This window comes from Dermacentor silvarum, chromosome 10 (genome assembly GCF_013339745.2).
Source record: "Dermacentor silvarum isolate Dsil-2018 chromosome 10, BIME_Dsil_1.4, whole genome shotgun sequence".
Classification (NCBI taxonomy): Eukaryota; Metazoa; Arthropoda; class Arachnida; order Ixodida; family Ixodidae; genus Dermacentor; species Dermacentor silvarum.
The window spans coordinates 148,789,295-148,803,055 of record NC_051163.1 but is presented as its reverse complement, the minus strand read 5'-3'; the positions used below and the strand labels follow the sequence as shown (position 1 = coordinate 148,803,055).

The 13,761-nt window shown below is 44.6% G+C and overlaps 1 protein-coding gene and 2 non-coding genes across 3 annotated transcripts in view; 1 reads left to right on the top strand and 2 right to left on the bottom strand.

The window, feature by feature from the left end:
• The window catches only part of LOC119431906 (protein piccolo-like), a 208,062-nt gene that overhangs the window by 27,837 nt on the left and 166,464 nt on the right, over positions 1 to 13,761 (bottom strand). The window contains 3 exon segments of the mRNA XM_037699348.2: positions 5,467 to 5,562; positions 6,762 to 6,854; positions 10,152 to 10,280. Coding sequence (XP_037555276.2) covers positions 5,467 to 5,562; positions 6,762 to 6,854; positions 10,152 to 10,280 — 318 coding nt within the window.
• Trnas-gga (transfer RNA serine (anticodon GGA)) lies at positions 1,080 to 1,154 on the bottom strand. Its single transcript has one exon. It is a non-coding gene; the product is annotated as a tRNA-Ser (tRNA).
• Positions 1,524 to 1,598, top strand: Trnas-gga (transfer RNA serine (anticodon GGA)). Its single transcript has one exon. It is a non-coding gene; the product is annotated as a tRNA-Ser (tRNA).

Sequence of the window (13,761 nt, the reverse complement as noted above, 5' to 3'; positions counted from 1 at the left end):
TATACAATGCCGGTTCGTTACGTCGAGTCCTGGGCAAACTATAGAGCTGAGCAGAAAAAAGATAAAAGAAAGAAATAAGCAGGCGACGGTGTCTTAGGCCTACTCGCGCACGAAACTCTTTACAATGAGGGCGTGGTACGAGCAAGAAAGTTGAAACATATACACCGAGGCTCGCGGCAAGACTCTATCGAAAATTACAAATTACACACTTCTGACACCGTGGTCATTGTAATTGCACGCGTTCGCTACCGCGACGTTCCGTAAACAATCATACCCAGTTTTCTGTGCATTTCTCACGGAAACATGAAACAGAATTTATACGAAATTCTTGCACCTTTTTAGGAGAGGGAACGAAATTTGCATAAAATTATATAATTTTACATAACAGAGATACTGTAATTATAGGTATGGTATACCGGGTGTTCCACGTAACTTGAGCCAAACTTTAAAAATATGCAAATGCCACGTAACTGGACAGAGACAATGTTGTTTGCCGTCGCTTGAAGATACTCTAATTCTTCTTTTTGCATTCCGCCTAATTACAAAATTAGTCTTAATTAATTGTTCAGCTTCTCATGTACTACAATTAGACGAAAAGCGTCAATTAGAAAACTGTACAGGAACACGAAAAACTCCCGATGCAGCTTTCTGTTACTCAATACGTGCTAACGTAAGAGAGTATTTCCGAGCTTGAAAGAAGCCCGCGAGTACACGCAATATTGCCGTGCGACTGACCGTTCGCGGCACCTTGCATGCATTCCTTTCCCTTCGCACCCATTCTGTAATTCTAATGGCCGACCGTTTATCTGCTCTACGCATTAGATCGTTTCATCTCCAGCTCCATTTCGTTCTCTTAATGTCTACTACAATATCAGATATCCCAACATTTTGCGTTCCATCGCTATTTGTGCGGTCCTTAACTTGTTCTCGAACTTCTTTGTTAACCTCCAAGTTTCTGCCCCATATGTTAGCACCGGTAATTCAAGAGAAACTGAGACATCCACCCAAATGTAGCAATTCGCTACTATGGCAACCCAACCGGGTTCCTCGAAAGAAAGCCTCGCAGTTGAAGAAAAATTCGTCCTGGTCCGGGACTCGAACCCGGGACCACCGCCTTTCCGGGGCAGCCGCTCTACCATCTGAGCTAACCAGGCGGCTAGCAGATGGCAGGGCGAAGTCGAATTTGTCGACAACTCGAAGCAAAGGCAAGTATATGATGTAATAGTTCAGCGGAAATCCGCTAGGTGGAGCGAAGTAATTCAAGAGAAACTGAGACATCCACCCAAATGTAGCAATTCGCTACTATGGAAACCCAACCGGAATTTTTCTTCAACCGCGAGGCTTTCTTTCGAGGAACCCGGTTGGGTTTCCATAGTAGCGAATTGCTACATTTGGGTGGATGTCTCAGTTTCTCTTGAATTACTTCGCTCCACCTAGCGGATTTCCGCTGAACTATTACATCATATATTTGCCTTTGCTTCGAGTTGTCGACATATTCGACTTCGCCCTGCCATCTGCTAGCCGCCTGGTTAGCTCAGATGGTAGAGCGGCTGCCCCGGAAAGGCGGTGGTCCCGGGTTCGAGTCCCGGACCAGGACGAATTTTTCTTCAACTGCGAGGCTTTCTTTCGAGGAACCCAGTTGGGTTTCCATAGTAGCGAATTGCTACATTTGGGTGGATGTCTCAGTTTCTTATGAATTACTTCGCTCCACCTAGCAGATTTCCGCTGAACTATTACATCATAGCACCGGTAGAATGCAATGATTGTACACTTTTCCTTTCAACGACAGTGGTAAGCTCCCAGTCAGGATGTGGCAATGCCTGCCGTATGCACTCCAGCCCAATTTTATTCTTCTATAAATTTCTTTCTCTTGATCAGGGTCCCCTGTGAGTAATCGACCAAGATAAATGTACAGACTCTAGAGGCTGACTGGCGATCCTGAATTCGTGTCCCCTTGCCAGGCAATTGAACATTATTTTTGTATTCTGCATATTAATCTTCAACACCATTCTTACGCTTTCTCGGTTAAGGTCCCCAATCGCAAGCAGGGACATATAAGCACGCAAATAAGACCAACTATTGCCATATATGACTGTACATATGGTCTTATAATGTCACATAAAAGTCCACGTAAGACCATATACTGTCATATATGATTCAAGTAAGGCATCGTTATATAAGGCTGTAAGTATGACCATATACGCGTATGTTTATGTATAATCTAAGTATGGCTTTATATTGTCACAAAAGGGTTTAAGTTTGACCATTAGCGTGTGTGTGGCCTTAAATGTATGCAAGGGCGATATTTACATTACCAAATAAGAGTTCTCAGAAGACCACGTGTCGATATGGGACTCTAAATAAGCCCTTATATGAGCACAGCACACCTACCATATAAAATGTGTCCATGCATTTATTAAAAAAATGGCCATATCAGCGCCGTATAGATCTGGTCAGGTATGCCCATTTCATAACATGTTTTGTAGTTTTTGCAGCATCGAGTGGCAGCGATGAGCACCGAGGAGTGCGACGAGCACTTCGCCCAAATAACGGCATCGTCACGTGACAACATCGCCTGATGACGTAATCTGACGACGTCACGCGATGACGTCTTCGCCAAGTGATGATGTCACCTGGTTACGTCACGTGATGCCTCTTGTACAAGCAGTACACATTGTGCGCTTCCCGCTTCTTTGCACTGTCTCCGGGATCGGCCCACATTTTTGCGTCAGCGAGAGCCTTGCACGCGGACACGACAAATTCCGATTCACTATAGAAGCTAACAGCTTCGCTGTCAAACTCAAAGCGTAGGTCGTAGCGTACCGTGTTGCAGCGTATCCGTTGTAGCGTCGATACCCAGCCTGAGTATGACTGGGCAATCGAGCGCACAGTTGCTCGTAAACGCGAAGCCGGGCATTGCTGACGGTATGCACTGATGAGATAGCAGCCGAACCTTACCATGCTCTTCAGTTCACGGGTGCCCCCAAACAAGTATACTTAAAGAAGCACTTCGTATACCGGAATTGAGTTGCTTATGTGCGATAGATTCTGACTTCTAACGGGCGTGGTGTCTGGCGGTGTTGAAGCGAACGCCACCAGTTTCCGTTAAGCGAGGTGTTTCACAGTGGGATGGCCTTGTCGTGTGCTCCATGCTTGAAAATGGTCGCTAAACAAAGAAACAGCGTTTCTCGCGAAGATTAATGTTATAAGCTTCGCTTAAACTAATTTCAACAGTGCTTAAGATTTGCATAATTTTTTAAACGCAAACTTATGTTTTAGGCGCTCATTACAGAACCCCAGGTGGTCAGAATTGTTCCGTAGTCCCCACCACGGAGTGCCTTATAGTCATATGATGGTTTTGGCACGTTACAGCACAGCCCAGAATTCTATTTTTATAAAAGTGTATTGGGGTTGATCACAGATATCACCAGAAGCGCAGCTGCGCCCCGTCCTGCCACCCCTCCCATACATCTTCTGACGTAAGCATGCGATGACTTTCTGCGATGTGCTACGACACCATGTTATTGGGCTGGGCTGCATATGGACATAACTAGGGATAGCGAGAAATAGCTGTTGAAGCAGAGCTATATTGGTTTGCCTCGCGGCACACACCGCTTAAAATGGGAACAATGAGAAATACAGTGATCGGAGCCTGCACGCCACAGGCGCACATGATACACAGAACAAACCAGAACTAGTTAACATAATAAACTAATTAAGGTAGCTCGTGGGGACCAGTTGGTCTCTGTGGACGGTTAAATGCGCTTTCATTGAGCGGGACGCACAGGTAGTGTTAGCCCATGGACCAAATGCACGTCGTAGCTCACCGCACACGGACATATTTTAGCAGAGCATATACTAGATTGAGCGGCCGGTGACTAGTTAGTAGCTCTTTCAGTGGGTGTTACTGTATGCGACGGAGAGATAGAGATAGAGCGAGGCAGAGCGTCTGGTAGCACGCCTACGATACTGTACGTCAGATGGGAACAGTGAGAAACGGCAGTACACACCACAGATACACAACGTACACAAGACACAGCAGAACGCGCAACGCACAAAATAATTGAGGTATCTCATTGAGACCAGTGTCCCTGACAAAGGCTAAGAGCGTCTTAGTAGCGGCGGAAGCACAGGCAACACTAGTCCATGGATGAAGTACATGTTGTCAATTCATAGAGCTTCTAAACAAGCAGGAGGAGAGGAATGGCAGAGAAGGACAGGGAGGTTTCACAGTGCATAGACTGTTTGGCTACCCTGAGATACTGTACTAAAATTAATGTAATAAGACAAGAGAGAGAGAGACAGAAGAAAGGGGAAAGGCGGGAGGTTAACAAGAGGGGTAAAATAACTATGCTAAATTACTATACTAAAATTACTAGAGGGAACTCTAGCACTGCGACCGTCCCGCTGCCATAGAAATGATAGTTACTACATGGTTTTGGATAAATTTTTGTACTTGGACTTCAAACGTTCTGTGGGCTTATTACGCTTTGTCTTTCTAAATTTGCAGGCCCTCAATGTTTTCTAGACACAGCAAGACAATTGGTCTCTGCCCACATGAACCGCCACACCTGCAGATTCCGTAGACACGTGCCGGAGTTCCCTCTATAGTAAGTTCTGTAGGAAACTTCTATTTGCGTGTCCGTTCGCTGCACACGGAAACATTCTAGTTGTGCACACCGGATTTAAAAACTCTAGGCTTGGCCTCCAAGATCTGAAGACGCGTAGGACCATAGAGTTTCTCACTATAACACCAAGAGGGTAATCTGGCGCTACCGTCTATGCGAGTTTCGTAAAGGGCGCTGTGTCGTCATGGGAATGACGGGATATGTGTCTGCGAGGCTTGTTTTGGCGGGTGTTGTACGAGGCTTCGTCTAAAACGTGGATATGGCTACACAAATAATGCGTTCTTAAAATAAAATCTAATAAAAGGCTTTCATTCACTCATATTACATCTCTCGATAACGTTTACTCACCTACAATGGAGAATCAACAGAAGAGAAGCAAGAACAGACAAGTTGTTCCAAGCGAGCGAGGATCTTGTCCTCTTTCCTCCAACTTTAGCGGCCAGCTGATACCTTTTACGTTTCATATGATTGTGCATCCAATAGTAAGTCCTCAAAATTAAACAGAACATGTTTTTGTGTAAAAGTAAAGCTAAAACAGCTTTTTGCGTGCTGTTTCCGCAGGAAATTAATCATTGTGACAGACTGAATGGTGCTAGCCAGGCGCGTCTTGAAGGCTTCCTGGCTCTCCAAGAACGATGCCAATCCGAAGTCACAACATACCGGCATTCCCATGCATACCACAGCGCAGCAGCGCCAGATTTTCCTCTAGGTAATATAGTGAGAAACTCTATGCATACGACAGCACGCCCCTCCAAATCTTCGAGGCCACGCCCTAGAGCATATTCACATGCGCGCTCACGCGTTCACATACATAGGTGTCGCGAGAGCTGCGGCCTACCTTTGCTGACTGGAACGTGGTTGACTCTCTCCTCAGACTTGAGGCTCACCGTCCGTGAAAGCTTTCGCCTCGGAAGCGACCGCCTCTCGTCCATGGCTACACGAGGAAGGGGGAACGCGAGTGCATGTGACTAAGGCTAGACTCGACTAGGTGCTCGAACAAAGAAAGGCATACGCGACTGTTCTATAGACGAAACGATGGGAAACGTTAACACCGTAGAGAACAACTATACGAAACAGAGAGAGAAGGGAGAGAAAAAAGGATAAATGAAAGGCAGGGAGGTTGACCAGGACTGAGCCCGGCTGGCTACCCTGCAGGGGGGGTAAGGAAAAGAGGGGAAAACTACGTACCAGAAATAATAACTCTGCACAGGACACTGCCTAACTAGGGACAGAACGTGCATTTTTGAATCGACCACAACAAAGCGACACAGTCATCCAGGTGCTGGTCAAATAAGGGTAGCACTAAATTACGGCTTTAGTCGGAGAATATAAGATTTCGAGTTTTAACAAATGGATAGATGAAGTTCGCTCAAGAAAGGGGGAAATTCTCATCCACCCTACTGATAATTCATTGAGGATGACGAACTTCCGTTTCGTGATTCGCGCACCGTCTGATTTCCTGTGAAATTAGCTCGAACGATCACGACATGCATCTAGCTTGTGATGAAATTAGTGAAATTTGCAGGCATAAGGTGGGGGGTCAGCCGGTGCAAGACAGGGGTAGTTTGAGATCAATGGGGAAGAGGCGTTTATTAAGCAGTGGACATAACAGTCGGACGTTCATGGTGATGTTGATGTCGCTAGAGATATTCGTCTGTGAACAAATTTTTCACTGCTTACGTCTGTGGCACATGTAATAAAAAGCAATTCTTGCATTGACCTGCAGATTTGTGCATGTTTGATGTCTACTACAGTTTTCTTTTTCTTCTTTTTTTTTTGGACCAGCATTCGTGCGAGTCTGGTGTGTTACCAATTCTAACATCAACCCAATTATAAGCATGTTGTTTTCCCGTGCATTTCTAGGCTGTTCTGTTTCGTATTTGTCAGTCGGTGTATTTGTCAAATCTGGTAACCGATTTGCCCCCTATTCGGTGCACTTTCATTCAACGGAAAACGCATCAATGGAACATTGCATCTGGACTCACATAGGTTTAAGTATACCTGTATTCAACATAGTACAGCAGTAGCAGCAGCCTTTTGCAAACACCACCTTTTGTTCATACACATTCTGAATTTCGGTCCGAGAAGTAAAATTGCACGCTCAGGATCTGGTGGTCCACCACCTGCACTCACCTGCTGTGTCCGGAAGATTGACGTTTCGGCGAACCTTGAAACTGGCGCTCTTGGCCCTTTCCGGAGCTTGCGTAGGCGAAGACGCGTACAGCTCTGCGAAGAGGTACAGGCGAGGGTGAGGTCATAGTTGGTAACAACTCAAGGTAACGAGAATACAGGTGTGAAGACAAGTGCAATAGCTATAGATACAAGCTGAAGTTTCTTTTTTCTCTTTTTTTCTTACGAAAAATAAAATGCGAAGCAGCCCGCCCGTAAGCATATTCTAGTTTACGTAGTACGGAAACATCGTATACACGGGCGTGCGCGGCAGCACCGATGGCGTCACCTTTTGGTGCTTACGTCATATAGAGGATACAGAAACCACGTGTTCTGCCTATCTGCTGAATTAGAATTCAAGCGAGCATAAAACACCCTGACTGTTTTCCTATAGCATTTTTTTTTCATCAAGACTTAGGCAGACTACTCTTAGATACAGGGCCCGTGTTCACGAGTTCTTACACTAAAGAAAGAAAGAAAGAAAGAAAAATAAAGAAACAGAGAGAGAAATAACTACAAAGAAAGAAAGAAAGAGAAAGAAATAAAGAAATCCTTATTCCGCATAGTGTTATAGAAAATTATTGACAATATCATCTGGATCTTTAGCCTATGTGGCTAGTTTTGGATCCATACCATAAATGTCGCATAAATTGCAATTCAAAGCAAGAAGCAAAAACAGATCATCATTACATGCACGATTTAAAGTGATGTTTTATTGATGGAACAGCATTTGGAACTTTTCTGATGAAGCTGTTTGCACTGACAAATGATAGGGAATGTTGACCTTTTGAGATCTCGGCAAGTTGAATTTGTTATGCTCATATTGTCTAGCGTCCTTTGTAGGCGTGAGAAATAGTAATGAGAGATGTGTCTTGTTCGTGGCTAGTGTTATGTGGATGAGTAAAGCTATGTTACGGCCCCGAGATTGGATAGATGGCATTGGATAAGTTTAACTGCGCAAAAAGTTGTGCAGAGGGCGCGTCCTTAGTGGCCGATGCACTTGTTGTCACCGCATGTTTCTGAACTTTGACTAAAGATTGACTTTGATTGACTGAACTTTGACTTTGACGAGGCGTAGGTAAAACCCCAAGATTCTATGCAATGTGTTAATTGGCAATGAAATATGCTGAAATAAATTAGACGTAATATTTGAAGATGGGAAATGTTTGCGCGCCTTTAATATGGTATAACAACCAAAAACTATTTTTCTAGTTACTTGTTCAATATGTGGAGCCCGTTGTAGCGACGCGTCAAGACTTATTCCTAGATATTTTTGACTACTAATTTGTTAGATTTGTGAGTCTCCGAGGTACAAGTTGCACTTAGTAGGAATAGTTTTTCGGTTCGAGGCAAATACTATATACTTGGTCTTATAGGAGTTTAAAATAAGGTTGTTAGTTTCAAACCATGCCAAAGTATTCTGCAGCTCACTTCAAGCGATTTCTTTGGCTTCCTGTAGTGACTGTGACTGTCGTGTAATTATTAGAGCTGTACGATCCGCGTATAAGATAGAATGAGAAAATGTGAGTGATCTAGTATAATCTTTAATGAAGAGAGAGGAGAGTGTTGGACCCAGTACCGACCCTTGCGGAACGTCCCTTTTAATGTATTTAGTGAAGATGCTTTGCCTCTAACTACTACGTATTGCTTAAGATTTGTTAAATAGCTGCGAAAAAAAAACCAATTGCTTGTCCTCTAAAACATTAATGTTCTATGTTTTGTAATAGTATACTGTGATCTACCGAGTCAAACGCTTTTCTAAAATCCAAGAATACGCCCAGTCCGAAGCAGTTCTTGTTAAGTGCTTCGTTTATCATTTCTGTTAGGGAGCTAGCGACAGTTGTAACAGAATAACCAGTTCGAAAACCGTGTTGTGCGTTTGAAAGTATGCGGTATTTTTCAAGATAGCTTGTGATGCGCTTTGCAATCAGTTTTTCGAAAAGCGCATTAATACATGATAAAATGGTTATTGGATGATTCTTCGCTAAGTGGTTATCTGCTTCGTATATTGCTACCACTCTTCTGATAATGAGCTGGTAAGGATATGTACCCGATAGAGCGGGTTCATTGAACAAGTTTGCAAGCACAGAACCCAAGATGTCGATGTTGTTTTTGAGTAAGCTTAGAGGTAGAGCATCGTGACCCGTGGCCTTATTTGATGGCATAAGCTTTACAGTATCTATGATTTCCGCGGTTGTTATTTCAGGGAAAAGAAATGTGTTTGTTTGAGGAGCAAGTAAAAACGAAACAAACTCTGTATCATGGGCACCTTGGTTTCATTGTGTAGTGGTGCCCATAGTAACAACGTAGTCATTAAATGATTCGGCTAGATCTGCGTCAGTAGCGCCTAATCCGTCGCTATCGGGAAGTATACTGCACTGTTTTATTGACTTTATTACAGAATTCACTATTCGTCAAATTTCTTTGGAATTTCGTTTTGCTTTTATCATGAATGTATTATAATGTTCTATTTTACGCCTACGGAATAATCAAATAGAGACATTTCGCGCTGTGTTATCTCGAGCACGGTAACAATCACTGTCTCTGTTTTGTTTCAGTTTATTGTGCCAGTGTTCTTTTTGTTTATTCGCTAAGAGTATTGCGTCCGTCATCCAGGGACAGATAGGGATCGAGATGTACCTGGCTCTACGTGAGCTTGCATTTTGTTTAACACAGCCGGAAAGTAAGAACTGAGGGAATTGGTTGAGATCAATCCTTGGTTGAGATCTGTTCTGGTCGAGAACTGGTCGTACGAGTTGCGAAGTGGGTGGGGGAGGGGGGTGTGTTCCTAACTTTCCGCCTAGAGGACTATCTATTTCTGCCTTCGCTGATTGGCTGGAGCTGTACTAGCGAGAGGGAGACTGGCTAAGGGCGCCTGTTTCCCGCTTGTTCGTACAGCTCTATCCGATGAGGGGTGACCAAAATGTACAGTCCACTAGGTAGATACTTACAGAACAGACTGACCCCCTCCTCCCCCAGGAGTCGGCCAATCGTAATTTTGGGCATTTAATTAGAAAAGGCGGCCGACCACTTGCAAATAGCTCTTACAAACAAAAGGCTTTGTGAATTGTAAGCAGGTCTAGCTGCTATCCTCTGCTGTAACCACGGCGTTCAATAGTGATTAGGCATTCACACTAAGCACGACCGTTTGTGTTTGTGCACATGGATGTGTAGTGCGTCCAGCACGTATGACGCATAACAGGGCGTTTTTTAGGAATGCTTCCACTGCGGTTATTTCACGTGATGCATCCTACAAATGCACGTTCTTGGGGGTGTTCTGGGATGCCACTGTCGGCATTAGCAGGCCACGGACGGCTGCACTCAGGAGCCGTATTGTCGAAAAATGCCTCTCACCTGGCAGGCTGTCCTGGGCCAGCAATTGGCGGTTCTTTCCACCAGCTCCCGGAGAGACAGAGTAGACGGACGGTGCCGATGACTTCCGTTCCACCGGGTTGCCCTGCCACGCGTCGTCAGGATGCAGCACTGCAACAAAGTTCGCGAGATCCGCAAGGTAATTGAAAAAGGAGTTACAGTTTGCCCGGCTTGCGCGCATTTAAGTAATCGCGAGATTCGTGAGGCAAATTCAGGAAAACAACGGTTCTTGACTGGTGGTGAGCATCTCGAGGCTGTGCGAAATTACATTTGTCGATAGTCACAGGAACAGGGAAGGGGAGGGAACTGGGTCACGAGGAGAATATTTATAGAATTAAGGGGTGTCCGAGCTAACGTGGTAGTAAATCAATATTCATGACAGGGTGCTTACCATGATACTTGAAAAGAAAAATGTGCAATCACTTTTTTTGCACGAGGGCTTGCATGAGCACTTTTCGCAGTGAACGGTGCGTCCCTAAGGTGTTATCACGGTGCTCAGAAAGAGTAATATTGTCATCGCATGCGAGCTGCTGCTAAAGGCACACTTCGATCACTGGTCTGGTGACACCTGTGTTACTGACAGCGCAGTTTTGCTTAGGAAAGCCTAATTCGATATGATCGATGAGCTCTTTTGATTGAATATGGTAGATGCCTATCTTCACAGTGCTAATGTCTGACAACCGCGGGGCAATCTTTCTTTTGACGTGCTGGTTCCAATAAATATCAGCCGTAAGTGAGCAGCTGTCCGTACTTCCATGTCCGTGTCCATTTTGTGCTCGTTTTCACCGTCCACATATGCACCAACTCGCCCAAAAGAGCCCATTGCTAAGATCGCGGTCTGTTAAAGAGCAAACAAGTCTAGCTGATATTAAACAGTAGCTTTATTTGCCTCTTTCCCGGAGTTTGACGTTCGTCGTTTTTTTTTTTCTGCGGATATATATGGGTATGTATACGGGATGAAAATATTTAAGTTTACGGAATTAAAAAAAATCGCCTGTTGCAGATAATACAATGCTAGTCCTTAAGATGCATTATTCAGAGGGGCGGACATTACTTGCACGAGACACCGAAATACATGTTCAAATAATTAACAGAAATTCACTAATTAATTTCTTCATTAATTGCTTTAGGCCACATATTACAATTTACGAGTTGTAGCCAGTGAGATTGCAAGGTGTATCCATTTGGAATTAATTTCCAGAATGACACAAGTTTGGATATATGCGCCATCAACCTCGCCGCAAAATTGCGCTGTTGTTCCACTTGTTTTTTTAACAAGACGCTGTTTTATGCATTGAAACACATATTTAAAGTGACTGGAGAAACCATGTACTTTGTCTCACACTTTGGGAATAATATCTCGAAACTGCTGCCATCCTGGAAATTCATTTCAAGTAGATACGTCTTGCATACCCGCTGGCTACAATTCGCAAATTGCAATATGTGCCAGAAAGTAATTATTTATGAAGCTAATAACAGAATTTTTGTTCGTTAGTTGAATATGTGTTTTCATTTCTCGTGCTAGTAATGCCCGCCTGTGAATAATCCAGCTCAAGGAGGAGAATTAAGCTATCTGCCATAGGCGATTTTCGAAAACTCCGTAGAACTTAAAAATAATTATCACTCGATATAAATAACTTGTGCGTCTTGGTATAAGCTGGCTGCTACCTTGCCGTGTCGAAAATTTGGGCCCCTGGGTATGTGTTCGAATAGACAAATTGATGCTGCAGCTGCAGTCTGGCCTGGAAGACGTCTTGGGTCAATGTTTGTGTTCCACTGGTTACGTGCCCGAATAGACAACTTGCTGCTGGGTGACGTCTAGCTTAGCAAAGGGATTGGGTCAATGGGTGTGTTTCACTGGTTATGTGCCAGAATAGACAGCTTGCTGCTGGCTGCTGTCTGGCCTAGTAGAACACTTGGGTCAATGGGTGTTTTCCACTGGTTACAGGCCAGAATAGACAACTTGCTGCTGGCTACTGTCTGGCCTAGCAGACGACTTGGGTCAATGGGTGTGTTCCACTGATTATATGCCAGAATAGACAACTTGCTGCTGGCTGCTGTCTGGCCTAGCAGACGACTTGGGTCAATGGTCGTGTTCCACTGGTTATGTGCCCGAATAGACAACTTGCTGCTGGCTGCTGTCTGGCCTAGTAGACGACTTTTGTAAATGGTTGTGTTCGACTGGTTATGTGCCCGAATAGACTACTTGCTGCTGGCGGCTTTCTGGCCTAGCAGAACACTTGGGTCGATGGGTGTTTTCCACTGGCTATATGTCAGAATAGACAACATTCTGCTGGCTGCTATCTGGCCTAGCAGACGTCTTGGTTCAATGGGTGTGTTCCACTGATTATGTGCCAGAATATACAACTTGCTGCTGGCTGCTGTCTGGCCTAGCAGACGACTTGGGTCAATGGGTGTGTTCCACTGGATACGTACCTGAACAGACAACTTCGGCACCGGGGATGTTCTATACTGGGTATGTTCCCATTCGTGGCCGATATGCCAGCATGTATGTGCCGCACTATGGCGCAATGGGTAAGAATACTTAAGCGCATTTAGATGTGTGTATATACATCTCTCATCAACATTATTTCCGTGGACAAGCGTCATTCATTGCCTTCACCTGCGTGACGCAGACAGCCAGTGGCGTAGCCAGAAGGGGGGGGGGGGTCACTCTGCATCTGCCCCCCCCCCCCTCCTTTGTGTGTAAGCGAGAGATAAAATGAAGGCAGGAATGTTAACCAGTCAAGAGCCAGGTTGGCTACCCTACGCTGGGGTAAGAGAGAAGGGGATGAGAAAGCGAAATTCTTCTGTTAGTATGTGGCCTGCCCAACCCCCTTCTGCACCTCCATCATTTGCATCTGCCCTGGAACTTTTTAATCCCTTTCCCCCTCCCTGTACAGAGTAGCACGTCATCAGTCATATGCACGCCCGCAAAAATCTCCGTTTTCCAAGAAATAGGTTCTCTCTCTTATTTCTCTCTCCATTATTTTGTACGTGTGTGTGTGCGAGCTCTTCATGTTCATGTTCGCTTCGGCTAATTACCGAAAGTGAAGTTAAATGGGGAACGAACACTTAATTCAGCAAAAGAAGTTCGCCAGTGCTCTGTTTTCTCAGAGGGTGGTGTCAGTAATGCTATTCTTCTTCCCAAACTGTATCCGATGAACGCACCGAAAATGTTCGAATAAAGCAAGAAGAACGATAATAATATAAAAAATCATAGGCGAATTTTGATGTCCGGCCTCGTAAAACCTAAACCTGACATCACGTTTTCTTGTGTTTAAAGCTTTCTTGTGTTTTCCGCATAATAATTGCATACAATGAATTACCAGCGGCACACGTCCAGGGCGTTAAACGATAATATTCAGTTACTCAAGAGATCAATACAATTTAATTACGAATCGGTCAACACTGTCACCGTGTCACAAAATAGCAAGGTCGTGCTTTCGGCTGTCATTTCGATTCCGGCAGCACTGCGTGCCACACGGTCACTCACGTTCTCTCAAAGCCAGGCCTTTTCTCGTGGCATCACGGTAGTAGCGAATTCTCCGGTATTAAATGCATCTTGCAACATGAGCGCGGGCAATACTAA